The 27,596-nt window shown below is 39.2% G+C and overlaps 2 protein-coding genes across 3 annotated transcripts; both read left to right on the plus strand.

Moving 5' to 3' along the window:
• Positions 1–170: 170 nt before the first annotated feature.
• LOC100699865 (sodium- and chloride-dependent GABA transporter 2) lies at positions 171–11,430 on the plus strand. The gene is made up of 14 exons (XM_005459046.4): positions 171–1,384; positions 3,705–3,839; positions 3,925–4,065; positions 4,279–4,366; positions 5,232–5,364; positions 7,449–7,583; positions 7,706–7,809; positions 8,378–8,502; positions 8,723–8,835; positions 8,946–9,083; positions 9,295–9,397; positions 9,670–9,770; positions 9,859–10,029; positions 10,111–11,430. Exons 1-14 carry the CDS (start codon positions 1,210–1,212, stop codon positions 10,204–10,206), a joined length of 1,758 nt encoding a protein of 585 aa, XP_005459103.2. The 5' UTR covers positions 171–1,209; the 3' UTR covers positions 10,207–11,430.
• Positions 11,431–19,785: 8,355 nt separating this feature from the next.
• eno1b (enolase 1b, (alpha)) lies at positions 19,786–26,973 on the plus strand. Of its 2 annotated transcripts, none has more exons than XM_003454581.3 (12): positions 19,786–19,933; positions 21,523–21,617; positions 21,795–21,890; positions 22,416–22,474; positions 22,580–22,649; positions 23,586–23,719; positions 23,838–24,060; positions 24,210–24,407; positions 24,961–25,162; positions 25,816–25,924; positions 26,205–26,263; positions 26,714–26,973. In XM_003454581.3, exons 2-12 carry the CDS (start codon positions 21,533–21,535, stop codon positions 26,781–26,783), a joined length of 1,305 nt encoding a protein of 434 aa, XP_003454629.1. In that variant the 5' UTR covers positions 19,786–19,933; positions 21,523–21,532; the 3' UTR covers positions 26,784–26,973. The 2 variants fall into 2 exon arrangements, with proteins under 2 accessions (XP_003454629.1, XP_005459104.1); XM_005459047.4 differs by lacking the exon at positions 19,786–19,933 and adding an exon at positions 21,261–21,391.
• Positions 26,974–27,596: the final 623 nt, after the last annotated feature.

A 27,596-nucleotide genomic window follows, 5' to 3' on the forward strand; every position in this document is an offset into this window, starting at 1 on the left:
GCTGCTGGAGGATCCTGGGCCTAGTAGCTGCTGGAGTTAATGTTCTCACTGGGCATATTTCTGTTTCTATGTCAGCTCATTGATCCAGATGAGGCTAAAGCAACTCTCTCCAGATTCAGATAATAAAGACTTCACTGAGACTAGAGAAACTTCATCTGAAAGGGCATTGGGTCATTTAGTGGGCAAAACCTGAGGCCTGCTTTAAAAAAACATATTTTACATGACATGCTTACTGACCAGTGTGAAGCTGAATCCCACTAAGGTTGCTTCTACCCACTTGCAAGAAAGGTGGTTACCATCCTCACAGATTTTGTCACATATGATCATGTGAAAATAAAGTTTTCAACAGACTGTATGTAGCCCTGTGAAAAAGTGAGTGTTTACTGCTTGCACAGGAAATAAGATGCTAATTACTTAATTACAAATTGCACACCTGGATAGGCACAGAGCTGAAAGGTCTGTACATTATTTACAGCAACATAAGCTCCTCTCCACATGACCTTTTTCAAAGTAGGCCTTGTATATTTCTTTAAGACAATGCTAAACTGCATGCTGCATTGTGCACACTACATTATAGCTTTACAGTAGAAGAGTCCCAAATTTTCCCTCTAAAAATAAACAAAATATCTATAAGTCTTCATTATTAGGAAGGCAACATGGTGCTAAGACATTTAGCTGAACTTCATCTGATGGAACGAAATGTACACAGGCACTGCACACAGAAAATAGCATATAATGAGGCTTTAGAAATTGTTGGCCTCCTGGCAAAGACTCTCTTGGGGGCCTCAGTATTAAGTATTGGAAATTCCTTGCATGATCCTTGCATGTTTTATTACACAAAACTGTAATAATGTATAACAATATACATAAATGCAAGAAGACTGAGATGAAGCTAATCTCTTTTTTTAACTTGGTTAAAATATCATTTATAGCTCGTTTGAGACAGTGAACCCTGCTTTGTAAGCCTTCAATACCATGCTCAAAAGGAGATTAGTCACACATACTTCTCTCTCCTGTTTGTCGGCTATATGCTGGGAAATTACTTTTGGGTATAAATCTAGAGGTCCCCCTTGTGGCCGTGCAGTTCATAAATTAGATGAGCATTAGGTAACCCAGTACAAATCTACATCAGACAGTCCCCAGCCAGTCAATCCAGACACTCAAGAGTCATTGCCAGTACTGCGATTAGACCACCTCTTGCTCAGCAGTATGGCAGACTCTCTGTGCAGGCTGTTTCATCTCCCCACAAAGAGCACTTCAAAAACTGTTGCAGAGCGTGGCAAGTGGGGCAGCAAAAAGGAGTTCATCCTGTCTGTGGCCGGTGCTATTATTGGACTAGGCAATGTGTGGAGATTTCCATATCTTTGCTACAAGAATGGTGGAGGTAAGTATTTCTATTCATTATTCTTAATTAATAAAAGTGTAGTATAATGGTTGATCACAATGTTTTTTTCTTAAGGAATTGAGAAGATATGTTTTAATTATTCACCAAAGCACAATTATGGGCTTTAATTAGATATTTTATTTTCACTGCCAAATACTTTCATTCAAAGTCTTGTTAAAAGCTGCAACTGATTAAAACTGTCCAATGTGAACTGTACCTGCTATCCATCTGTGTCTCTGTTTGCCTGTTTGATGATTAAGGATTTGACAGGTTATGAAAGGCTATAAAAATAATGTTCTGTCTGCGTCTGTGCCAAAAAGCACAATCAGATTCTTTGCTGAAGCCTCTTAATTTAAGTTCAGCATTGCTCCACTTGAATGAAAAATATCTGGATACAAAGAGAATGAGAAAATTCGACACTTGTATTTACAGCATCATGTGATGTGATGTGATGTGATGTGATGGTGCTAAACTGGAAACAAACTGGACATCGTAAACACTTCACATGGCAGATTTTGATGATAGCGTTTCAAAAATGAATGAATGAAATCAAACGAACAAAAGACAGATAAAATATTATCGACTTACCTCTCAGGGATGGAAATCATTCATTTGAAAGTTGGTGATTCGCCCCTTCCTAGACCTTAAATGAGGACAGATATGTCAGAGGCATTTCAAACAAATGAACTTCAGGCCTTACAACTATTTTCAGCCACAGCAAAATGATGACAGTATATAAATGTTCTAGCTTTTATCCTTGAGAAATTGACAGTCTGCTCATAGATGTTATCAGCCTTTGTTCCAATTTGATCAAGTGTCACCATAACAACTGATAAATTCAGGGTTCCTTTTTCCCATCCTTTTTTTCCTATTGAGTAAAGCCCTGTTGTTATTCCAACCATGTCAATGAAGAATCACAATATTAGTTCTTAATTAGTCCACCCCGACCACACTCTGTCTCTACCTAACTCTGACTCTGTTTTGACCAGGAGGAAAGCCAGAAAGAAGGTAATAGGAAACAACACTCAAAACTTATAGTTGTTCAAGGTAACACTTACTTCACAATGGAAGTATTGAATTGCAGCAAAACTGCCCCAGAAGGAAATCTAGTTTAAGTTGGTATCCTGCTTGGCAACAGCAATAAAAATACTTGTGTCTTTATTAGCTTTCCACATAAAAAATAGCTGAACAATTGAATTATGTAAATATGAATGTATCTAAACTATCAGCTAACAGGGATATCTTAAATGTGGCTGTCTTTTTCTAAATCACCCCATTTTAGACCACATACTATTACATACTATAACAGCATCATCCTGTTCCATTTGAGCCAGTTTCTACTGTTGTTCTTATAAACTTCTCCCTGCAGTTATAAAAAATCTGAATCTCAGAAATAATAATGTAAAGACTGAAACTGCAGCAAATTCTGTAACTCTGTATAATCTTTTACATTCTTTTGGCTTCAGTCACTTTGTCAGTGTTCCTAATCCACATGAATAGTTACTTTATCTTGATGTGTCATGGACAGGACACTGTAACTGGCCGTGTTATAGCTTTTGACAGTTCAGTTAAGCTCCACTGCTGATTTAGTCACATTGTTTAATGTGAGAAAAGCTCACAACAGATAAGAAAGAATTTACAGTAATATCATTAAAAGTGCTTCACAAAGAATATCCCAAGATATCTTCTTGGTGTTTTGATGAACTAGACGCACATTTCTTTTTTTTAAGATTATTTTTGTTCATTTTGGAATTTATTTGATAGAGCAATAAAGATAGACAGCAAAATGAGGAGAGAGAAAGGGAAGACATGCAGCAAAGGGCGGTAGACCAGGCTTAAACCTGGGCCGCTGCACCACCTTATTTTACACCTTGGGCTTAGAAAGCTTTCCTAAAGTACATAGACTATAAAATATATTTATATTCAGACAAGTTGCTTTCAACTGTGACCTTTATGTGAGAATGCAGGTCAGAGACAGATCCAGTAATATTTTACTGGTGTGAAACTGTGTGTCACTGTGGACACAAGTGGAACATCCACTCTAGCCAATAAGAAAAGTCTACTTCCATTAACAGAAAACAAAACATTTGTGGTGTACCCCAAGGTTCCCCCCTGGGCCTAGTTCTTTTCAGTCCATTCATAATACCTTTAAAGACTACTAACTACAGATATGACATGTTTCTGTCATTATGATTCAAAAGTATATCCTAGCATTGCCCAAGTAAGTACGTATTGTCTTGAAAGATGAACATGATTAGAATATTTTTGCTATACATAGTATACTAGTCATGTGTTTACAATTGTTTTTTCCCACCTCTAGGTGCTTTCTTCATTCCTTACGTCCTGTTCCTTGTGACCTGTGGCATACCTCTGTTTGTGCTGGAGACGGCACTGGGCCAGTACACCAGTCAGGGGGGGATCATGTGCTGGAGGAAGGTCTGCCCCTTGTTTGAAGGTGAGCTAACCACTGGGATTGTGGTGAAGCAGATCAATGAGGAAAAAGTGAGGGAATGCAATGCTAACAGTAATGTTGTTTCCAGGCATGGGATATGCAAGCCAAATGATCCTTTTCTACGGAGGCATCAGCTATATTGTGATTTTAGCCTGGGCTTTTCTCTACTTGTTCTCTTCCTTCTCTGGAGAGTTGCCATGGGCCACCTGTAATAACACATGGAATACAAGTAAATACATATGTTGCTATTATACTTTTCTTTGCCTTTGCATACACCAACAAATCAGTCACCTTAAAAATAGTATGGATAATGTTAATGTCACTTCATTGTGTTTCTAGATGTGACGTCTTGTTTAAGCATTTTAACTGACCTAAACAAAATCCATCTGCAATCAAGCATTTGAAGATTTGTCATCTTTAACTGTATTTTAATCTATTTCAGATCGTTGTGTGGTAATAAACAACTACAATGCCACTGTCAACTGGACGTTACCTGTAAATTCATCATCTTCCGTTGTAGAGTTTTGGCAGTGAGTTATCATGATGTTTTATTTAATAAAACTTCATATGAAAGCTCAGCCATAGGTAGAAAATTTTACTAAAGATAAAAGCTCTACATGTGCATGCCGCAGCCACATCAGCTCTTTGTTTTTCCACACTAGTTAAGGACTGCTTACGTGTGTTTCTTTGCATGTGCTATTACTAGTTTGCCAGTTTTATTATATAGTTTGGTGAGTCCACTTAGTGCCACACAGATTAAAAGTTTACCAGATGTCTGATTGCCCCAAACTGAAAATGCCTTTATACACAATGTGAAAACAAAGAAATGACCTGATCTGCACTATCATGAAGTTTTAGTCAGATCTTCTGCCTTATCTGAGAGACTCATATTTCCTGAGTAAGACAGTTCACATGTAACAGCACATGCTGCAACATCTGTCAGCATACCTCCCCCTCTGCACTGAGATGGGTTCAATCAACCAGAATAATTGAAAACACCTGCACTAAAGGTGTGAAGTGATTTTAATTGCACATTCAAGCATGTATCATTCTGAATAGTTTAATGAGCTTCAACTTCATCAGGTCTTTCATGCTGGTCTCATTGACTTGTCAATCAAATATGTAACTAATAATAATATTTTTTTAAACGCATTCCTTTCAGATATCGATGTTCCTGGGTATTGCGTTTTCAACATGCAAACTCACGCATGCTCACATGTTGCCCATTTTTGTAGCCCTCTCCAAACTCACACGTGATGTGTACGTAGTGACAGTAATGGTGAAATATTTTTTAAAATCTTAACTAGTAATTGCAGTACAAAGATGAGGTTTTACACAACAACACATACTGCTTTAAAAGGCCATTCATCTAACTAACACTGCATCATCTTTCAGGCGTCGGGTGTTGAACATATCCACTGGCATAGAGGCCTTGGGAAACATTCAATGGGAACTGTCTCTGTGCCTTCTTCTAGCCTGGGTCATCTGCTACTTTTGTGTCTGGAAGGGAGTTAAATCCACAGGAAAGGTAACACTAAAATGACAAATGTGTGTCCGAGATTTGTAGTAGATACATCTGTATTATCAATTTGAAGCTCCTACGTCGCTTTATTATCGAGTCATTGCATTCAGAAACTTGGATGACCACAACGCCCACCCACCTGCCTACCAGCCCACCCGGCAGGGTGATGAAAAAACCCCATCAGCCTTTTACGGCTAAGTACTAAAAACCCTTTTAGGAGACTTTTGTTCCACTTAGCACACACCACATACTTCACAAAGAAGATAACAAAGGAGTTCCTTTTTAATGTTTGGCACTTAAATGCAATGACGGACATAGTACAGGATGTCTGGTTCACAAAACATTATAATCAGTGGTTGCTTGATGATGAAGGGGTCATAAATAACCTGAAACACTTTCCCTCCTGTTCTAAAATCACCCGCAACAACTTGTCCTCACTGAGATTGGCTGAGTGACTAAGGTGTGGCATGGAAAATAACAACAAGACCAGAACTCCCAGACATCCAATGTTTTTTTCCTCATGCTGCTACCAAGGCAATAGTTCAGTGTTACGTGTGCTTAGCACGTGAGGGTTACAAAATTACAAATTTTGCAACTGTTGTAGAATTACATTACAATCACATTCTTTAATAGACCTAAGCAATCTTATGTTTGTGTTTCTGACATCTCCTTACTGTATGTGTGTGTAAACATATCAAAGATCTGCAGAATCTTTGATCTGAAGAATGTATATATCTATCTATATATATATAGATATATATATATAGAGAGAGAGAGATATGTATAGAGACAGAGAGAGAGAGAGAGCTTAACCTTAGTTAAATTCTTGCACAGGAAATGTTCATTCAGTGTTGTCATGCAGTTGTGGTTGTGTCAGGCCTGCAGCCACATGCAATCAGATTGTTGGACTCAGTATTAAAGAAATTACTGGTGATAAGTTAGAATGGCCTGCATTTGTATAGCGCTTTACTCAGTCCCTAAGGACCCCAAAGCGCTTTACACTACATTCAGTCATTCACACATTCACACACTGGTGATGGTAAGCTACATTGTAGCCACAGCTGCCCTGGGGTGCACTGACAGAGGCGAGGCTGCCGGACACTGGTGCCACCGGGCCCTCTGACCGCCACCAGTAGGCAAACATGGGGTTAGTATCTTGCCCAAGGATATTTGGCATGCAGCCAGGAGGCAGCCTGGGATCAAACCACCGACCTTCTGATTAGTGGCTGATCTGCTCTGCCACCTGAGCTACAGCCACCCGAATAGGAAGCAGCCACAGTGAAGCCACCCCAGGCACAATTCTAAATAAGATATCAAGATATCAACAAATTTCCCACGTATGGGACTAATAAAGGATTATCTCTTATCTTAGATACTTGAAAAAAAGTTTCAAGAGCAGGCCCCTTTTTCACAAACTACAAAAACAAAAAATAACTCCAGTATTCATGGAAAACAAACACACGGTTTTTTGTCTAGACCGGTAAAAAAGTAACTGAACAATTTGAATCTATAAAATATAAACTTAAAGGAGTCACGAGCAAGCTAATGTCAAATACAGTTTAATTTCATATAGAAAGCAACAGTTTGAAGAAACGTTATGAAACATGCTAACACTCTTGTGTGCCTCGTTCAGTGGATAGGCATGACTCACGGGAGTTTTGTGATTGTGAGAAAGTGAATTGGAATTGCTGACTGGCAAATCTCTCTGTGGGAGAGACGTGTGCAATAGATCCCAGCTGCCTCTGCCATATAATTACCTACTGTAGCGTGTACTAACTTCTCCTGTTTTCTTCTTAAATCACTGGAATTTTAATTTAATTAATACACTGGCGCCTTTTTTTCCTGAAGTGATATGGTTTGTGTTAGTGACAAGAAATTGTGTTTAGAAAATTCAAGATTGTAAAAGCAATAAATAAAAATATTCTTGTTAAGTAACATCTTTATGGATTATTAAAAAAGTTTTTAAAAAAATGCACAGCCAAAATCACAGCATTGTCACAGCATGTTCCCTTGCAAATTTTACCATGCCCTCTCTTGTTAGTTATGGTGTAATTTTTGTATTTCCCATTTTAATTTTTTTTTTTTTACAGGCTACATATTTCACAGCCACATTCCCCTTCATCACATTGGCTGTGCTGTTTGTCAGAGGAATTACCCTTCCCGGAGCCTTCCATGGGATCAAATACTACTTGTATCCCAATCCTGCCCGGCTTGCTGACCCACAGGTATGATTTAGTCTATTTTCTTTAGATTTTTGTGCCACTATAACAGCATTTATGAACTTGAACCTTGAACCTTGAATTTAGTAGCAGGATTTTTGGAAAAATAATCTTCTGTTGGTTTACAGGTCTGGATGGATGCTGGAACACAAATATTTTATTCTTATGCCATATGTTTGGGATGCCTGACTACACTTGGAAGCTACAACAAGTACAACAATAACTGTTACAGGTACCTGATGAAGATCTAATTTGATGTCTTAAATCACAATTTGCAATTATTTCCTACTATAGCTACTAATTCCTAATGCTTTTTATCAGTTATCAGAATTATCAGTTAATAAGACCTGTGTAAAATATATTCAAAATCATCCTTTAATTTTGTTTTTAGCTATCTTTGTGAGAACACTCAGAGACATCACAAATCTACTCATTACAAGTGTCGAACCCTTACTCTGACTCAACGTAACTTTAACCCGCACCAAACAAAACAATTTAATAGCACTGACCAACATTGTTATGATAATGCAGGAACAATACAAAATGTGAGATACAGCATGAAGGAGAATTAAATTCACAACCAGCACAACTTTCATAAATATGACACACACACCCCAAACACACGCACACAAAAACCCGCAAAGATAAGAATGCATCAGGATAGGCGAAGAACAGAAGACACACACACACACACAGACATTTTTAGAAGTTTTAGTAATTTGTCGTTATCACAGTGTCAGTCCTTGTTGTACGTTACCATTTCACAAATAAAGACAGCAGGCTTTGTTTCTGATTTGCAGAGACTCCTTCTATCTTTGCTTGTTGAACAGTGGGACCAGCTTCATATCGGGCTTTGCTATTTTCTCAGTTTTGGGCTACATGTCACAAAAGCAGGGCGTGGACATTGCTACAGTTGCTGAATCAGGTGAGGCTGCACACCTGTTTGGTTAGTTTTCTGGCTGGCATGTGTTTTTTTTCCCTTTGTATTAAAATGACAGATTATTAACTGAAAAATAATATTTTCCTCATGACAGTTATTAACCCTGAAATCTTCTAAATTTTAAAATGCATTAAACATTTCTCTGTAAACTGAAGACACTGTGGCACTCTGACATGATTTACTTGTTCTTGGATTCACTCTGCAGGTCCAGGACTTGTCTTCATAGTTTACCCACAAGCTGTGACCCTGCTGCCTTGGCCTCAGGTCTGGTCTGTGTGCTTTTTCACCATGATCATCTTACTGGGAATAGATGGCCAGGTCAGCTTCAGTCTTCCTCATGTCTTGTAAAAAAAAATGTAATGCAGTGTTATTGTTTTCCTGTTGCTTAACTTATCTCTACACTAACCTGTCTTTGTGTTACTCTCCAGTTTGCAGGTCTCGAGAGCATCATGACTTCTTTAACAGATGTCTACCCGGCCCACATACGAAAAGGATACCGCAGAGAGCTTTGTCTGATGCTGATCTGTGCGATCTGCTATATGTTCGGCCTGTTATTAGTGTCAGAGGTGAGCTGTCAGAAGCACATTTATTGTTGGTCATATGTTTATTGTGTAAAATATTTTGGTGGTATGGTCATTTGACGCAAAATACACAATATGTAAACTCCTAAAATGTGTTTTTGTTTCCATTAACTTAACAGGATTTTGAGTTGTTTACAGTAATACTTTTTTTTTTTTAAATAAATAAAATCCACTCTATTTGCTGCTTTTGTTTTAGGCTGGCGCATACATTCTGCAGATCTTTGATCACTATGTATGCAGTGGCCCCACTCTTCTTCTGATGGCAATCTTCCAGTCAGTGATTATTGGATGGATCTATGGTAAGTTATAAATGTCAGTGGTACAACTGTTTATATATATATATGGAAAGCAAGAGAAACGGGGGTTCACACCCTTCCATGTGCAGACATGGAAAGACATTTAAGTGGGGGAGGCAGCAACAGCATGATCCTTGTATGGGAAAGAGCAGACATTGTGGCAACATACACACTTATAGTTGCTGCAAATTGGAAATTTGTGAGCATGCTACCCCAGGTCAAATAGCCCTAGCTTCTTTTTTGTTTACAATAATAAATAAATGTTTCTGTCCTAGGTGCTCAACGCTTCTGTGACAACATTGAGGACATGATCGGTTACAAACCTCTGTCACTAATCAAGTACTGCTGGCTGTATGCCACTCCTCTTATTTGCAGTGTAAGGAAGCAGTCTGACTAAATAGTTTATCAATATTGTATAATTTCCGTCTTTCACTGTTTATTATTGATGATGATTTCCTTTAAAGGGAACACTTGTGTTTTTGCTGATAAGTTACACACCACTGAAGTTCAACAACACCTACGTGTATCCTTGGTGGGCTTACTGGATTGGGTGGTTCCTCGCCATGTCGTCTCTTTCTATGATCCCAGTGACTATGATCTACAAACTGGCCAAAGGAAGAGGGAGTCTCTGGCAGGTCGGTGATGTTACTAGTAGCAACTTTGCTTTTGAATAACTAACTGTGACGTTCATTAATAATCTTAATGCCTTTTTCCAGCGTCTTAAGACCAGCTCCCGCCCAGCAGATGACCTTCCAGTGATGGCAAAGGTGACAACAAAAGAAAGGGCGAGCTTCACTGCATGTCCACGATAATGGAGCAAATGACCATATTTAACAAAATTCCCAACTTTAAGAGCATCTTTTAATTTTTTATTTCAAAAATATGTAAAGCAGCTTGTTTGCTGTATGGTTTTATATGGTGGGTCATTTTTAGTACACCAGTTTGTTTTAAGACAAAAAGACCAGCTTGACGTATCAAACATCTAGAATAAGTTTGTTTGTTTTTTTATTAAATTGTGTTGAAATTCACTGAAATTCACTGCCATCATTGCTACATTCAGCTCTAAGCTGAAAGGACAAACGTGGTACAGAATGACAAAGTTCCTCTGGCATTAACATCAGCACAAAACCTGTGTCCTAGGAGCTTCGAGGCATGGCTGTCCTGTAAGTGTAATGTGTAGGTGGTGCAGTACTTTTATCCATAAAGATTATCATCACATCATCAGCGTTCCAAATTCTCATTTGATTTTATCACTGGGCGAAAAAATAATAACAGCTATTTTTCGGTTATATATATTTTATACTTTCAAAGTACTATTCATCTGTGTCTGCATTTTTTACTACATGTCAATCTAAACGAATATACAGTACCTTTTTTACAGTTGTCATAGGTGTTAAGATGCTTCCTGCTTGAATTTATACAATAATTCTACAATATATTATATACTAGTTTTACTTATTTTTTTATGGGTATTTTCTTGGACTAAAGTACTATTAAGAGCTTTTTTAATGTAACTTCTGTATTTACATATGATTTTACATTTGTATTAAAAACTTTAGAACAGCTATAAATTTAATGGGTTGGGATAAATTTATCAGTATTTGTTTTAGGAGATCTGTCTGTGGTATATGTCCAAAAGAAGGACATCTGAAATCCTTAAATCCTTAGAGACTGGATGTATAACATATTGCACTGAGTAGTAATATTTGTAGGTTTCAAATACCTAAAAACCAAACAAATCTACTCCATCAGCAGTGTTTGGGTCAGTGGCTATGTTGACCATGACAGTATCACAGATGAATTTCTGGCTCAAAGACTATTTGTGGCTAATATCTATATATTCAGGGTCTAATTCATGTATTTTTATTAAATGTAATACACCAAATATGTATATCCTTCACAAAGGTATTAAGACAAATTTTGTAACGCCTTAATTCAGAGTTTTACTTTTTTTCTAAAGTATTTTTTGTACTGATTAAGGGTTTTTATTCAACGTGTGACTTAAAATTTGTATAATAAAATAATTTTGGGGGTAATTTGGCTTCTTTGCTTTTATTTTGCATGGAAAACAATTACTACAAAAAAAGACCACCTGCCATCCCTGTTAAACCCACTTTCACGATAGCCTGCCCTGTACATTGACTTTGTATCATCTGGATACTTTGCTGTGTTACAGCTATAATTATATTCACACTATTCAGTGGTTTTCAGAACACAGAGCATACTATGAAGTCCAAAAAAAAAACAAACTTGCAGAGCATTTAATATTGCCATGGAAGAGGCCAGGAGCTGTGGGCATCTTTTAGGCTTGGCAGTCTGACAAAACTAAAACAGACCCAACAAAAAACATTTGGTAAGGGAGTTGAACCCACAGACATGTTGAATTAGTGCACTGAAAATATTTTTAGTGAACTCTGAAAAATTATTTCAATTTGGTTTTTTTGTTTGTTTTTTAAATTAAATCTCTAATACATTAAAGTGTGCAACCAGTGGACTGTATCCTACTTTCCAGTAATCTTACCTGAATTTTGCAAAATGTTTTTTTTTTATTAAATTAACTGCAACTTTCTCTTTTCTGCATTATTTAAAATAAGATTAAGAGATTCACAGTTCAAAATCCTTAATTTATCTTGTACTGGGCCTTGGTGCAGCCCCTCAGTTTATCCACAGTCTGAAACAAGTTTTGTTTTTGTTTTTCACAGTAGCTTCTCTCACCTTAAGGCCACCCTCCCTTTAGACCACCTTAATGACTGCCCCTCACAAACAGCCGTTGAGCAAGACCTCTGTACTCACAGAGCTACTGTGTTTGTCAGGGTCCTGGGTCTGAGCGACCCAGGGTCCCTGAGCAGTTATGGACGTGTCTTGTATTGTTTGTATATTTGGTGTTGCTGTCCCTTTTCTCCCTGTTTGCGGATGTGTGTATGTTTCTGCGAGCGCCGGTTTGCGGGCGCCTTCAGGCCGGATGGGTGTGGTCCTGCTGGAGGACTGGCCACACCCGAAGCTCCTGCCACACACCTGCTGCTGATCAGGGCTCGTCGGGGGAGCTACTTAGGAGAGTCTTGGAGCTCCCACCGGCGCGGGATCATTTCGTGAGACTCCACGTTAGTAATCCAGTGTAGGTTTAGTCCTTGAGTGCATGCCTGCTATAGTTAAGTGTCCTGACAGCTGCCGCTATTGTTTCCTGCAGGAGAAACGTGGGAAGCTGGGAGAGCAGCGAGCACCGGGAGTGCAGACACACGGGAGCAGAGAGCACAAGGAGGGCACGACACGGGAGTCACGGGAGAGCACGGGGATTTATTGTTGTTGGTTTCCATACATTGTAGATAAACGCACTGTTTACACACAGAGCTCCGCGCCTGGGTCCTCCTTCCCTACATCCCCGCGGTTTGCCCTGCCAAACCGTGACAGTATTTAGCTGAGATAATCATTTTAAAGAGGTGCTGAATCCATGCAACAAATGTGGGTTGAATAGATGAAGCGGCTGCTGAGATAAGGTCTCACGTCTTGCTTGTGAAGTGATCTCACCTCACAGTAACAGATCATTTTGTAAATCTATCAGATAACTTTTGTGAACATTGTTCGGAAGGCTATCCCTCTGAATTCTTTGGAAAAAAAGAAAAACAGTAGAATCCATTAGTGCGCTATTGGGCTGACTTCAGCGGTATTCCCAAATACACTATTTTTGCAACATTTTGTGTTTCATCGAAATAGGGCAGCATGGCTGTGTGTTGTTTAGTTTTGATCTTCTATTTTTATTTTTTTATTTTTTCAGCTGCTCCCGTGTCACAAGGGGTCACTACAGTAAGTAGCCCTGCATGTTTGTCTTACACCAGATGACCATCTCATCCACACAACGCAAATTTGATTTATGTCTCCAGCTGGAAATGAATTGGAATTAGGCCACACCTCCTGATCTTCCAGTTCAGGTGTTGGCCCATTCTATTGTTGCAGGTCTATGGAAACCAAGCACCTATCCATGCAATCTGTCTTCATTTTTGTGAAAGAATGGGTCTCTAAAGAGCTCACTAAATTCAAGCATGGTTTTATAATAGGTTGCAACAAGTAAGTGAAATGTCTTCCCTCCTAGATATCCCATGAACAACGGAAGTGGTGTTATTACAAAGTTTAATAGTTTATGAACCACAGCAAATAACCCGTGAAGTGGCAGACCATGTATGTGCATGTGCTGAGGCGCACAGTGCCTAAAAGTTGTCATCGGTCTGCTGACACAATAACAGCGATGCTCCAAACTTCCTACAGCATTAACATCAGCACAAAAACTGTGCACCGGGACCTTCATGGCATGGGTTTCCATTTTTGTCCATGTAGTGTATGTGAATCAATTCACTTACAGCTTCATTTGAACATTTTATGCAAAAACATGTGATTGTGTTCTGGCTTTTTCTCTGGTTTCAGTTTTGTCTGGGTTTATTTTCCTGAAATATTCAAGTTTTCCTTCTGTTGCTAAGTTTTACACCTGAGGGTCGCTGTAGTTGTCAATTGCAAAACTAACTGCAGAGCACAGAATACAAAAACCATTCCCTTACTTCCTCTATAAAAGCCTATGCATATGTTAGCGGAGGTCCATATTGACAGAGCTGTGAGTTAACACTGATGTTAGTTACTCAAGTTAAACATTAAATACCAAAATTCTGACTGACTAATCAGAGACCTATGGGCTGCAGTATCTTCCTTCCTCAGCCTACACTTATCTGGGGGGCTTTCTACAAGATTTGGGAATTTGGCTGCAAGAATTTGCTGACATGCAGCCAAACAAGGAGTATGAGGTTGAATACTGATGTTTAGGAGCATGCTGGTGTTCCAGTTTATCCAAAAGATGTTGCTGGGGTTGTGTCAAGACTTTATGCAAGCACGTTCTTCTGCACCAGAACAGTTTTACAAACTTGGTTTTGTGCACAAAGACACTTGTTATCTTGAAACCTGGAATGTAAGAGTATATTGTATAAAATACCAGTAATTATCAGGTTTATTATACTGTAAAAGGAACATTGTGATCTGCAACTTACTATAAGAGTAAAAAAAAAAGAAAGAAAGAAAGCCAAAAGACTGAATGCTGGTTTAGCTCACTGGGTTGAGTAAACCAGCACCCAGTATGAGGTGCCCCTGGAATTTCTCCCAGCAGCTATCCTGTTGCAATAAAGGCTAAAAAAAACCCCGAAAGATATATATATAAAAAAGTTGAAGACAAAAGCTACTGTGCCTGGCTGCCATGTGTCTTGAGGTATCAGTCTGGATAGAGACCTTAAGCATCCTCAATAATTCTGTCTGCAAAAGAAAGTGCCTCACTGACCACGTGATATATCACACACCATATCACCCTGATCCGAACAAGGATGGTGGACACAATATTATGAACAAATATAAAAATACAATGCTCTACAGTAAGGACTAAAAGCATAAACGTTTAGGCTGTTTTGTGTTAAATCACTTATTACATTTTGTAATATATGTATACATGTATATATATAAAAAAAAAAAAAACACCCATCTCGCCCCTGCGGGCGGTTTATCCTTCAAGCTCGGGTCCTCTACCAGAGGCCTGGGAGCTTGAGGGTCCTGCGCAGTATCTTAGCTGTTCCCAGGACTGCGCTCTTCTGGACAGAGATCTCCGATGTTGTTCCCGGGATCTGCTGGAGCCACTCGCCTAGCTCGGGAGTCACCGCACCTAGTGCTCCGATTACCACGGGGACCACCGTTACCTTCACCCTCCACATCCTCTTGAGCTCTTCTCTGAGCCCTTGGTATTTCTCCAGCTTCTCGTGTTCCTTCTTCCTGATATTGCTGTCATTCGGAACCGCTACATCGATCACTACAGCCGTCTTCTTCTGTTTGTCTACCACCACTATGTCCGGTTGGTTAGCCACTACCATTTTGTCCGTCTGCATCTGGAAGTCCCACAGGATCTTAGCTCGGTCATTCTCCATCACCCTTGGGGGCATCTCCCATTTTGACCTTGGGACTTCCAGGTTATACTTGGCACAGATGTTCCTGTACACTATGCCGGCCACTTGGTTATGGCGTTCCATGTATGCCTTGCCTGCTAGCATCTTGCACCCTGCTGTTATGTGCTGGATTGTCTCTGGGGCATCTTTACACAGCCTGCACCTGGGGTCTTGCCTGGTGTGATAGACCCCAGCCTCTATGGATCTTGTACTCAGAGCTTGTTCTTGTGCTGCCATGATTAGTGCCTCTGTGCTGTCTTTCAGTCCAGCTTTGTCCAGCCACTGGTAGGATTTCTGGATATCAGCCACCTCCTCTATCTGCCGGTGGTACATACCGTGCCCTGTCCTTCCATGATGGTTCCTCGCCTTCCTCCTCTTTCTTGGGTTTCTGCTGCCTGAGGTATTCACTGAGCACTCGGTCAGTTGGGGCCATCTTCGTGATGTATTCGTGGATGTTTCTTGTCTCATCCTGGACTGTGGTGCTGACACTCACCAGTCCCCGGCCCCCTTCCTTCCGCTTAGCGTACAGCCTCAGGGTGCTGGACTTGGGGTGAAACCCTCCATGCATGGTAAGGAGCTTTCTTATCTTTATGTCAGTGGCTTCTAGCTCCTCCTTTGGCCAGCCTATTACCCCAGCAGGCTACCTGATCATGGGCAGGGCGTAGGTGTTGATGGCCCGGATCTTGTTCTTACCGTTCAGCTGACTCCTCAGGACTTGCCTGACCCTCTGCAGGTACTTGGTGGTTGCAGCTTTCCTAGCGGCCTCTTCATGGTTCCCATTCGCCTGCGGGATCCCCAGGTACTTGTAACTGTCCTCTATATCTGCAATGTTGCCTTCTGGTAGTTCAATCCCCTCAGTTCTGACTACCTTCCCTCTCTTTGTTACCATCCGACTACACTTCTCCAGTCCGAATGACATCCCGATGTCATTGCTGTATAGCCTGGTAGTGTGTATCAGTGAATCGATGTCTCGTTCACTCTTGGCATACAGCTTGATGTCATCCATGTACAGGAGGTGGCTGACAACTGCTCCGTTGCGTAGTCGGTATCAGTAGCCAGTCTTGTCAATGATCTCACTGAGGGGGTTCAGGCCTATGCAGAACAGCAGTGGGGACAGAGCATCTCCTTGGTAGATCCCGCACTTGATGGTGACTTGTGCTATGGGCTTGGAGTTGGCCTCTAGTGTTGTACGCCACATCCCCATTGAGTTCCTGATGAAGGCTCTTAGGGTCCTGTTGATCTTGTACAGTTCTAGGCATTCCAGTATCCAGCTGTGGGGCATTAAGTCATAGGCCTTCTTGTAATCAATCCAGGCTGTGCACAGGTTGGTCAGTCTGGTCTTGCAGTCTCGGCTGACTGTTCTGTCTACCAGTAGCTGGTGTTTTGCGCCTCTGGTATTCTTGCCAATCCCTTTCTGTGTCCCGCTCATGTATTGACCCATGTGCCTGTTCATCTTAGCCGATATGATGCCTGACAGGAGCTTCCATGTAGTACTGAGGCAGGTTATTGGTCGGTAGTTGAATGGGACCGGTCCCTTCTTGGGGTCCTTGGGGATCAGGACCGTCCGACCTTCGGTTAGCCATTCCGGGTGTCTCTCGTTAACTAGCAGCTGGTTCATTTGTGCTGCCAGACGCTCGTGGAGTGCAGTCAGCTTCTTCAGCCAGTAGGCGTGAACCATGTCGGGCCCTGGTGCTGTCCAACTCTTCATACTGGAGACCCTTTCTTGGATGTCTGCCACTGTGATGGTTACCGGACCCTGTTCAAGGAGGTCGCTATGGTCTGCCCTCAAATCCACTAGCCACTGAGCATTGCCGTTATGGGTTGCGTCCTTCTCCCATATGCTCTTCCAGTATTGCTCCATCTCCAGCCTTGGTGGTGCTGTTCTGCTATTGTTCCTCTGTCACTGAGAGTACACCTTTAAATATATATATGCATATATATATATATATATATATATATGCATATATTCCTTTTAAATCACTGAGAAAGCATATAACAACCATACTAGAAACATACTAGCACAAGAAAGATTAAGATTACCAGCTGAAAAAGATGATATTCATCATTCCACATTTCATTTTTTCAAATGTAGCATACGGTTGTTCTTGTTTGCTGGCGATGGTGCAATAAAGAAGAAGAAGCTGGGATAGATTTAAAAATCTCAGAAGGCAGGGTCAATTTAGATGTACAAAAAGAAAAGCTGCAAGGGGAAAGCTAGAGTCTGACTGGATTAGGATGCAAAAGCAGCTAAGACCCCAGTTCAAGTACCAGCCAGCCAGCTGGGCCTTCGCCACATGCCATTCCTCTGCTGTCTTTCCTAGCGTTTCCTGTCTGTCTTTAAAAACAAAAAACTGACTGCCATTATCAAGTATTGTGAAATGTTATAAAGAAAATGCAGATTGTTTTGTCAAAAAGGGAACAGGAAACATGACAAATTTACTAGTGTAAGATCCCACGTGTTATGTTTCCGATCATAAGATTATGAGTGCTAGGTAAGAACAGCAGAGCCAAAAGTGCTTAAATGAAACTTGATATGAAAGCCTGAGGGTGCGGCATCAAGGGCGTGATGCGCAACTGTGTCATTACACAAAAGAAGATAACATCAGACCAAGCTGCACGAATAAGTAACCCGTCATTTGATCAGATTTGGGGAGAATCTGAAATAACAGCAAAAACAGGTCACTAAGTGGGATCGTATGAAATACAGATGACTGCATAACAGCTTCGCAGAAAAAGGCCACTCCCATCAGGGTAGATTCATTTCATGACAGGATAAAGCAGCTTACTCTCAGCAACTTTGTTTTGATTTGCAGTAACTCTTCTGTCAAAGCAGAGAAGTAGACCTGAGCATCCCAGAAAAATGTCCCCATACCGCATGAACAAACTGACACATCTCTTTTTTAGGGTCAAAGGTTTAGGGTTTTCCTTTATTTTGTCACTCATTGATAAGTGTGATAATAGCATTTTTAGATCACATCATTTTGTAACATTTTAAAGAAATATGTATTTGTATTATTTTTTTTTTTTCAAATAAAGTGCTTTCTTTTAATGGCGTGCTTGGTGTAACCTGCCGGCTAATGTCTCAAAATATTTTCAGATTAAAGGTGAATCAAACAATAATCATTATCACCTGACTTCAAAAGATTCTGGTAACTTTGCTCTTTGACTGTACTTGACTGTTGAAAGATTTAGGTTTACATTTGATGTGTGAAATGAGGAGTTTGTCTCACCTTCCTTGCAGTTTGTTTAAATGATAATAAATTCAAAATAATTAATTAAATCAGCAGTTTATATGCTTTTAAATGCCAGGGTGGCACCCCTATAAACAAGTGGCTCTTATTTCTTAGGAAAAAACTAACAAAAGCAAAGTGAATATTTTGTCATACAGAGGACCCCATGCCATCTTTACAGCTAGCTGAAAAAGGATTGCTGTCTCTTGAAAATGGATTTACCAAACAGCTAAACTCATACAAACCTTGGTATTGTATGCTTTCTGAGATGACAAATGTAAAACTAGGATGTTCTATCAGAAAAATCTTTATTTCATTTAAAAATGTGTATGCTCTTGGTACCAAACATGAAAGTTACTACAGATGAAAAAAAGTAAAAGCCAGTTTAAATTGCAACTATATGCAAACAGTAAATGGTAAATGGACTGGTTCTTATATTGAACTTTTCTACCCTACTAGAGAACTCAAACAACACGCTTCATTCACCCATTCAGACACACTGATACAAGCAGTTTGTGTGCGTTTGTATCCAAAAGTCGGGTGGTGCAAATGCAAGAAATGCCACTTAAATTATGTAATTATGTTGTTTAGAAGTTACAGATCTATTATGTTGCTTACCATAACAAATGATGAATCGACTTCTTTAGCCAGAAATTGCATTTAAAAACAACAACAATGATAACAATGATAACAATTTAACAACAATTTGCACTGAAAATTTCAAATTTGGATTCATTGTTCCATAAAACTTGTTGCAACTGATTTTCAGTCCAGATAGATAGATAGATAGAATGGTTCCTGTTAAAAGTCTACACTGAAATAACACAGACATTCTTACCTACAAGATTTACACAAGATTTTTAAGCTGTAGGGGGGACAACTAAGCTGTAGTGCCTTTTCACTGTGCAATACTTTTTGCTAATATTCAACGGTGCAATAGACTTCAATAATTGAAATGTGCAATTCCCTTGTATTCTTATTCCTATTTATTTTATTTATCCCTTTGGTATACTCTTTATTTATATATGTCTCTGTATTTATATATGTGTATATATAGTATTCTGCTCACATTCTGTAACTTCTGTCGGTGCTGTGCTATTTGGAAACCGAATTTCCCAGAGGAACCCACCCGAGGGATTAATAAAGTTTTATCTAATCTAATCTAATCTTACACAGGCTACTGTAGAAGCTGATGGGGTTGTAGTTCACATTGGAAACTGTAGGGGCAGCAGCACGCACATAGGCACTCTTCTTCTTCTTCGTCTCTTCTCGCTCTCGCTCGCTGTACCCGGTAGTTTTTCTCCTGCTCTCCCACAGAGTCAAAGTTTTCTGCATCTGTTATCAAGGTAATTACTTCTGGGCCACGATTAATTAATGTAATTGCCCGTTTTGGTAGGTTTTGTTTAAAAGTTCGTTTTCTCTGTAAAGTTGAGCTAGCTGATATTTGACAACCATCCCCATCAGCAGCGCTGCTGCTACGATCGAAAAAGTCATTCATACATTCTGCGTTTAGTTTACATTTATGTGTTTATCTTTAACTTAGGGTTTGTATCTTCCCATTCAACCACCACTACTTGCTCAGTTTTTAATTTCACAATTCCAACGTGTAGGCTTAAGCTCAGATTTCCTTGAATATGTGTCCCTTTACACGGTGAATCATTATATTTTGCATTAATGCAAGTCATGTAAGAGAAGATGTTAAAATGTAAAAGATTTATATGTTCACGCTAATTAAATATCAATATTCTTTGCCAAAAAGATCAAATATAGTGTTTATAGCTCTTTTAAAAATATTTCTCTATAAAATGGTGGCAGTGATTTATTTGGAGCGTGCTTGGACACACGGTATATAAGATAAAAACGGCTTTGTGCAATTCCAATGAGCTTGAAAGTCAATATTTGGTATGACCACCTTTATTCTTCAGTATTTTCCTGAAGTCTGCAGAGGTTCTCAGTCATCCAGGTCATGGAGCATTAATTAAGCAAATCAGATAATGCAAATCCATTATGAAGTCTTCATCAGACCCTGCTGGATAAGCCTTTAGATCGATGCTTTATGCTTCAATAAATGAATTTTCAAGCCTCAGAGCATGATTTTGAAATTCTGCTACACTTTTGAAATTGCATATTCCTGAAGACACTGTGGCAGATATTTAACTTACAAAGATTTAAGGGTGACTGTAGATATTGCTATTTGAAGATGAGTCCACAAAAAACAACTTAAAAACCCATCTCATCAGGAATAACTGGCAGTGGCAGATCAGTGGGCATAGATACCATGTTATCCTAAGGCACAGACAGCAAGAACGGAGGACATCTCAGAGTTGCCGTTTCTGTTCCTACTAAGAGAATTGGATAATATTGGGGAGCTAAAACAGAAATTGCTGTTTCTCTAATGTTTTGTTGTTGTTTTGGTTTTTTCTGTTTTTCTTTACTGAGTTTCTAGCAGTCCTCATTATGTTTTGGCTTATTTATCTGTTAAGCAAATGGAAAAGATTACTGAACATGTCTAGTCATGTGGGTAGTATTGGCACAAAAAAGGAGTGAGTGTAATCACGATAGCATTGTTACTCCTCATGAAAACCTTGAATTCACTCACGTTTTTCTGCATCAACACAAACAAACTGTAACTGGAAGCTCAACCTTGCTGTGACAGACACAACCATTTCCAACTGCCATGTGATTAATCAGATGAGGAGGCCTAATCCAATTAGCATACTAGCATGCATGTTGGCGCTCTTAAGCTTGCAGCTAGGTCAGGGTATTTTTGTTTGTGAGCTTCCAGAGGGGAGAGAGTGAAAGAGGTACGGGAGACATGTTTTAATAATTCAAATAGAAATTTAAATATTCTTTTTTTGTTGTATGTTTATTACATTTACAACATCTTTTTTTGTTTTGTCCAATATTAACAAGTGCAGCTCTGTTTCTTCTCAAGGTCCTGCACCATGTCCATCGTTAAGATCCACGCCAGAGAGATCTTCGACTCTCGTGGAAACCCCACAGTAGAGGTTGACCTTTACACTGACAAGGGTAGGCCTAAATGTGCCTTCTAGGCCATTTTTTTTTTTTTGTAGTTAAAATAGTATTCATTACCTAAATTGTCCTTAAGATGTGGTTATCTATTCATGTTTTGTTTTGTTTGTTTTATTATTATTTAGCCATTTTTTATTCTTCTGCCTTGCTTCTGTTTGCACGTACCTTTCCCAGGCTTGTTTAGGGCTGCTGTACCAAGCGGGGCATCTACAGGAATCTATGAAGCCTTGGAGCTCAGGGACAACGACAAGTCTCGCTACCTTGGGAAAGGTTTGTACATATTTCCTTTATTTAATTTCATGAAATTGTTGAAACGTGTTTGGTTTTTTGATAAAGAAGCTTTATTACCTAAAGTATAATTCATTTTTTAAGAAAAATACTTTAAATATCAACTTCTTTCTTGTATTTCTTTTTTGTCTTTTTTGTCAACTCTCCATTCTCTCTCTCGTTCTCTTTGCCAGATATGAAAGGGTTAGTGAGTTCCCATTGCCTGTCCTTCTAATTTAAAATAAAAATGTGTCCATTTAATAGTCGATCAATGTGCATGGTGGGCTGGCTGTAAAGCATGCTGTCATTTCAGTATTGATGATTTGCATGTTGATTTTAAAATAGCCGCTAAAACACTGACTATGGGAAATAACAGAGTTAATTACACAAACATTTCTTTCTTTGTGTCAAAGTATGAATTTTAGAATCAAAAGTTGCACGTTCTGCTAAATCTATGGCTTTAATATTGAGATTGCAAGGGTTGCCCATAATATTTTGAAAGAATAATCTCTAATGTGTCCTTCACAGGAGTCTCACAGGCTGTAGAGCACATTAATTCAACCATTGCTCCTGCACTTGTTGGCCAAGTAAGATAATTTAGTGTCTGCATTTTCTAATATGTATGCTAAGTAACCTTTGGAAGGGTTTTCATCGATGATGAAATGCTAATGTGAATCTGACTGTCTGCTCAGGATGTGTCTGTGGTTGAGCAAGAGAGAATTGACCAGATGATGATTGACATGGATGGCACAGAGAACAAATGTAAGTGACAGAAGCATCTGTACTATTATGCACACTGCAGCATAGTCTTCATAAATGTCTGCTTGATGACAGATTTCTCATACCTTTAATGGTGATGTTAAACAAATGAAGCATCTAATCAGCAGAATTGCAAAGCTGTTCCAATGAGAACAGTTTTGTTTTCTTGTAGTTACACTAAAAGGTTTTCAAATGCTGTGTTTAAGATGGAGTAGTGAGTGAATGTGCAGGCTTTGTCCCCTCAGTCCAAAATTAGATTAAAAAGAACCTTTTATTTTAACCTGTTATCAGTCGAGTTTAAAGAAAGGTGCCCATAAAAGGTTAATGCAACAGCGGTTTAAGACCTTTGCAAATGACCACTGGATAGGAGGATTATGTAGCGAGCATAGAATAGAATGGAAATATCCTTTATTGTCCCTCATTGAGAAAATTCAGTAAGGGTAGGTTTATTCTTCCCCTCATGCCTGAATCCTCCAGGAGAAACTGCATCGTGTTATAGCTGCAACACAGCAAATGGAAATGATCCTTCTCCCGATGTCGCCAGGTGCGCCGCAACACTTATTAGAAGTGTAGTATGCCCATCTTATCTTATCTTATGTCCTCTGCTCTGGCTACTGGCATCCTGCAGCCCTAGGGGCTAGGAAAAGGAACTTGGGGTGTGAACCCAGCAGCAAAAAAAAAAAGAACAAAAGTTTGCACTAAATAGGATCTGAAGAGGCTGTTTGCATGCTGTTATGAAAAAACAGTGACATTTTTCGACGAATATGTTATACATATTGCACCTTTAAAGATGATTGTCATTAAGGGTTTACAGTCAAATTAGATCCATTTACTTCAAGGTGGTTCATCCTGATTTTGTTTTTTTATTACTAATGCAATATCATTACATTAAAAATATTTATATATCATGTTTTTGTTTTGTTCATTTACAACTAACAGCCAAGTTTGGAGCAAACGCCATCCTAGGTGTGTCTCTGGCTGTTTGCAAAGCTGGTGCAGCAGAGAAAGGAGTCCCCTTGTATCGCCATATTGCTGACCTCGCAGAAAACCCAGAGGTCATCTTGCCTGTACCGGTGAGACTTTGTTTACCTGATGGCACACATAAATTTGCTGGCCTGTCTTCATTCAGTTGACCTTTCAGTAAACGTCTTATTATAATTCTAATATGCCTTATTTCTCTGCATTCATCAGGCCTTCAATGTGATCAACGGCGGCTCTCATGCAGGCAACAAGCTTGCCATGCAGGAGTTCATGATCCTGCCCATCGGGGCTAGCACATTCAAAGAAGCCATGCGCATTGGAGCCGAGGTTTACCACAATCTCAAGAGTGTCATCAAGAAGAAATATGGCCAGGATGCCACTAATGTGGGTGACGAAGGTGGCTTTGCTCCAAATATTCTGGAAAATCAGGAAGGTAAACATTTGAGCTAAGGATGCATTTCTGTTGTCTCTTATTAAATATATAATGCCGTGTAAAATAAGTTACACACATGTTATGCAGGAATATTGTTTCAGTAACAAATAATGAACACGTTTGTACATATGTGATGTTTAACCTTGCAGCTCTGGAGTTGCTGAAGGAGGCCATTGCTAAAGCAGGGTACACAGATGAGGTTGTGATTGGCATGGATGTGGCAGCATCTGAATTCTACAGGGATGGAAAATATGACCTGGACTTCAAGTCGCCTGATGACCCGAGTCGTTACATCACACCCGACGAGTTGGCTGATCTCTACAAGAGCTTCGTGAAGGATTATCCAGGTAAAATCCTGAAACTGTTTTTTGCAGATAATCTGAGTTGTAAGTAGTCATTTTAAAGTAAGCATAGTTTTTTTTTGTTTTTTGTTTTTTTTACATGGATTATTTATTTAATTTATTTGTTGCAGGGACATTTTCAGACTAGCCTAGCCTAACCCTGTTGCTTCTATAATTAGCACAACAGTTTTCAGATGTACTCAAATAATTAGGATTTTTTTTTCCTAATGATCAGTTAAATGTGGATTTGATAAATTTGCATTGACTGAATGTGACATTGGTATACAGGAGCAATGGTTGTTGGATGTTGGCCTCTTTATTACTACTTAAAATTTCCAATAAAATCAATTAACTTAATAACTTACAGCTACTTAGTTAATCACTAATGCTCATATATAACATTTCTAATATTCCCCTATTGAATGTAATTGCAGAAGAGCAACAATCAGATTGTGTTGTTGGTGTTTCTTGTCTTGTAGGAGTTCTTTTAATAATTCTTGGACTTATTAGGTTTTAAAGTATCTCAAGTCATAGTAATGTTGTTTAACTGTCCTTCCAGTGGTGTCCATTGAGGATCCATTTGACCAGGATGACTGGGCAGCCTGGACCAACTTCACTGGCAGCACAGACATCCAGGTTGTTGGCGATGATCTGACTGTGACTAACCCTAATCGCATCAGCAAGGCTGTGGAGGAGAAGGCCTGCAACTGTCTGCTGCTTAAAGTCAATCAGATTGGCACAGTTACTGAATCCATGAGGGCGTAAGTGAACCTTTGAAACTCATACGAATGTTTATATAAGTATTAGATTTAAGGTGTGTGTGTGTGTGTGTTTTTATTTCACCACTAATCCCCTCCACATATACAAGGAGCAGGCGGAGGAAAGATGGGTGACGTGACTATAATGTTACTTGAGTTGAGGACAGCTTTATATGCCACTTTACAAAAAACTACGCCTTTTCGCTTCATTTTGGGTGAAATACTTATCATGATCACTTTATCGGTACAGCAAAGTATATAAAATTATTTTTTGGTTTAAGTAAGTAGGACAAGCTTTCGTGACCTGGTTCTATGGGTTTCTCTCTCTCTTCAGCATACATGTATTTATGTTCTTGATTACTATAAGTAACTGTAAGTACTGTAAGTGCAATCAAATCTTCCCAACATGTTTCATTTCATGGAAACCCTAAAAGTCTTGCCCAAATTTCCCAACCAAGCTTTAATCTGGTGACAGCGCTGATGATGCTACAAGCTAACGCTAACCAGAGCACTCGAATGATAACTTCATTGGTAGCACCTGAAATGCAAAGAAGAGAGGAGGGAAGAAGAAAGTGAAAAGAGTCCTGAATTGTTGGAATTGCATCATCCATGTAGAATTTGGGGACCTTTAAGGAAAATCTCGTTGCTCTCTGCAGGTGTAAGATGGCCCAGCAGAACGGCTGGGGTGTGATGGTGAGCCATCGCTCTGGTGAAACTGAAGACACCTTCATTGCAGATTTGGTGGTCGGCTTATGCACTGGACAGGTAATACTTGATGTAAAGGTGCAACTTTTTAGAACATAAAAAATGACACTTGTTTGTCTAGAATCCTAAATGCTTTATCGTATCTGTGAGAAGGGGATTGGTGTTCCTAAACTGGATAGATGACGTGCTTGCAGTGTATAGAATAAAGCACTGTATAAATATATATGGTTAAGTCTGACTCTAAAGCACTATATAAATAAAGGTCCATCCTAATTATAATAATACAACTTGAACAAATGTATTACAAATGCTAAAATAAACAATGTTTTGACACACTCAGATCAAGACCGGGGCTCCTTGCCGCTCTGAGCGTTTGGCGAAATACAACCAGATTCTCAGGTGAGCTTTACTCAACTCACAAGTTTTATCGTGTTTTTCTGAAATGAGCATGAATGCAGCTCCCAAGTGCCTTAAGCCTGGATTCTATTTTAAGGCCAGCAGGTGGCGCTAGCTGTGGTTGCAAAAGTATTACTGCTCCTATAGAAGTCTATGGGAAAATGGCTTGAAAGTGTTTACAGAAGTCAGTGTTTTAAACATCTTCCTGCTGAGTTTATGCATTCAGTCACTGGGGTCTTGGGTCATTATTTGTGATATGAACCGGCACACTCACTGGCCAATGAGCATGCAGTTTAACAGTTAGACCCGCCCATCGTCATCACAACAGTCAAGATGGCAACAGTAAATTTAAAAGTTAATTGAAAGTAAATTTTGTATCAAATGTTAAATGTTATGAAAAGACCTCTTACTAAATTAAAGAGCAGAACTAATTTTGCATCTCTCTTACTACAGAATTGAAGAGGATTTGGGAGACAAGGCTCTCTTTGCTGGAAAAAACTTCAGAAACCCAGTGATAGAGTAAAGGAGTGAAGACTTTACAAATATGTGCATGCACACAAATGCGCAGTAACTTGTTTGCTAATAAATGAAAATGCATTTCAGCAATAAGGATAAATGTAGAACTCACATAAAAACCTGCTGTAATACTGAATAGAGAACTACCTGAAACTACTTGAACTCTGACTCTACAATAAAGTTTTCTTCCATCTCAAGTTTCTCTATTTTTGTGGAGTAAAATAATTATCGAAATCTGTTGGAGTTGACACATTACATTGTGATTATTTCTTTTTATTGTGACTATGTTACGAATTTTACTCTGGTACAATTTTTAAGATGTCTAAACAATCCGATCTTAATAGTATGTTTCCAGATGTGTGGCTTGCACACAGCATTTTTGGGGGGGTTTCAGCAATTAAATTAAAAAGAATGTAGCTATTTAGCTATTTTTTAGTTAAACTGGCTCCTGATGCTGTTTTTAGCTTTTGTTTTGTTTTGTTTTTTCCTCTCATATGTGGACATGAGAGGATGAACTTTGAAAATTGGCTTAATTTTACAGCATATCAGGATATACATGGGGAGTAAAACACCTGATCTTTTCAGGTTTATGTGTGCTTTCCAGTACATTTAAACCATGTTTTTGCACAGGAAGACCTTTGTTTTGTTTTGTTTTCCTTCCCTGTCGATTTGGGAGGGCAATTCCAGAAGGTTAATGTTAGCCTACTTTATCTGTTCCAAAACCCTGTTTTTGACACGATTTTGTCCTGTTGGAACAGCCATTGGCATCCAAGTTTCAGTCTTCCAGCTGTTTTCTGATTTCAGGTAAAGCTGAAGATAG

The sequence above is a fragment of the Oreochromis niloticus genome, linkage group LG5 (genome assembly GCF_001858045.2).
Source record: "Oreochromis niloticus isolate F11D_XX linkage group LG5, O_niloticus_UMD_NMBU, whole genome shotgun sequence".
NCBI lineage: Eukaryota > Metazoa > Chordata > Actinopteri > Cichliformes > Cichlidae > Oreochromis > Oreochromis niloticus.

Excerpts from the sequence above, each read along its gene's own strand:
- LOC100699865 (XM_005459046.4), top strand. The coding sequence starts at position 1,210 with ATGGCAGACTCTCTGTGCAGGCTGTTTCATCTCCCCACAAAGAGCACT. Across the intron at positions 5,365-7,448 it reads GAGTTAAATCCACAGGAAAG|GCTACATATTTCACAGCCAC; the intron begins GTAACACTAAAA and ends TTTTTTTTACAG. Across the intron at positions 9,084-9,294 it reads GCCTGTTATTAGTGTCAGAG|GCTGGCGCATACATTCTGCA; the intron begins GTGAGCTGTCAG and ends CTTTTGTTTTAG.
- eno1b (XM_003454581.3), top strand. The coding sequence starts at position 21,533 with ATGTCCATCGTTAAGATCCACGCCAGAGAGATCTTCGACTCTCGTGGA. Across the intron at positions 24,061-24,209 it reads TATTCTGGAAAATCAGGAAG|CTCTGGAGTTGCTGAAGGAG; the intron begins GTAAACATTTGA and ends TTAACCTTGCAG. Across the intron at positions 26,264-26,713 it reads AAATACAACCAGATTCTCAG|AATTGAAGAGGATTTGGGAG; the intron begins GTGAGCTTTACT and ends CTCTTACTACAG.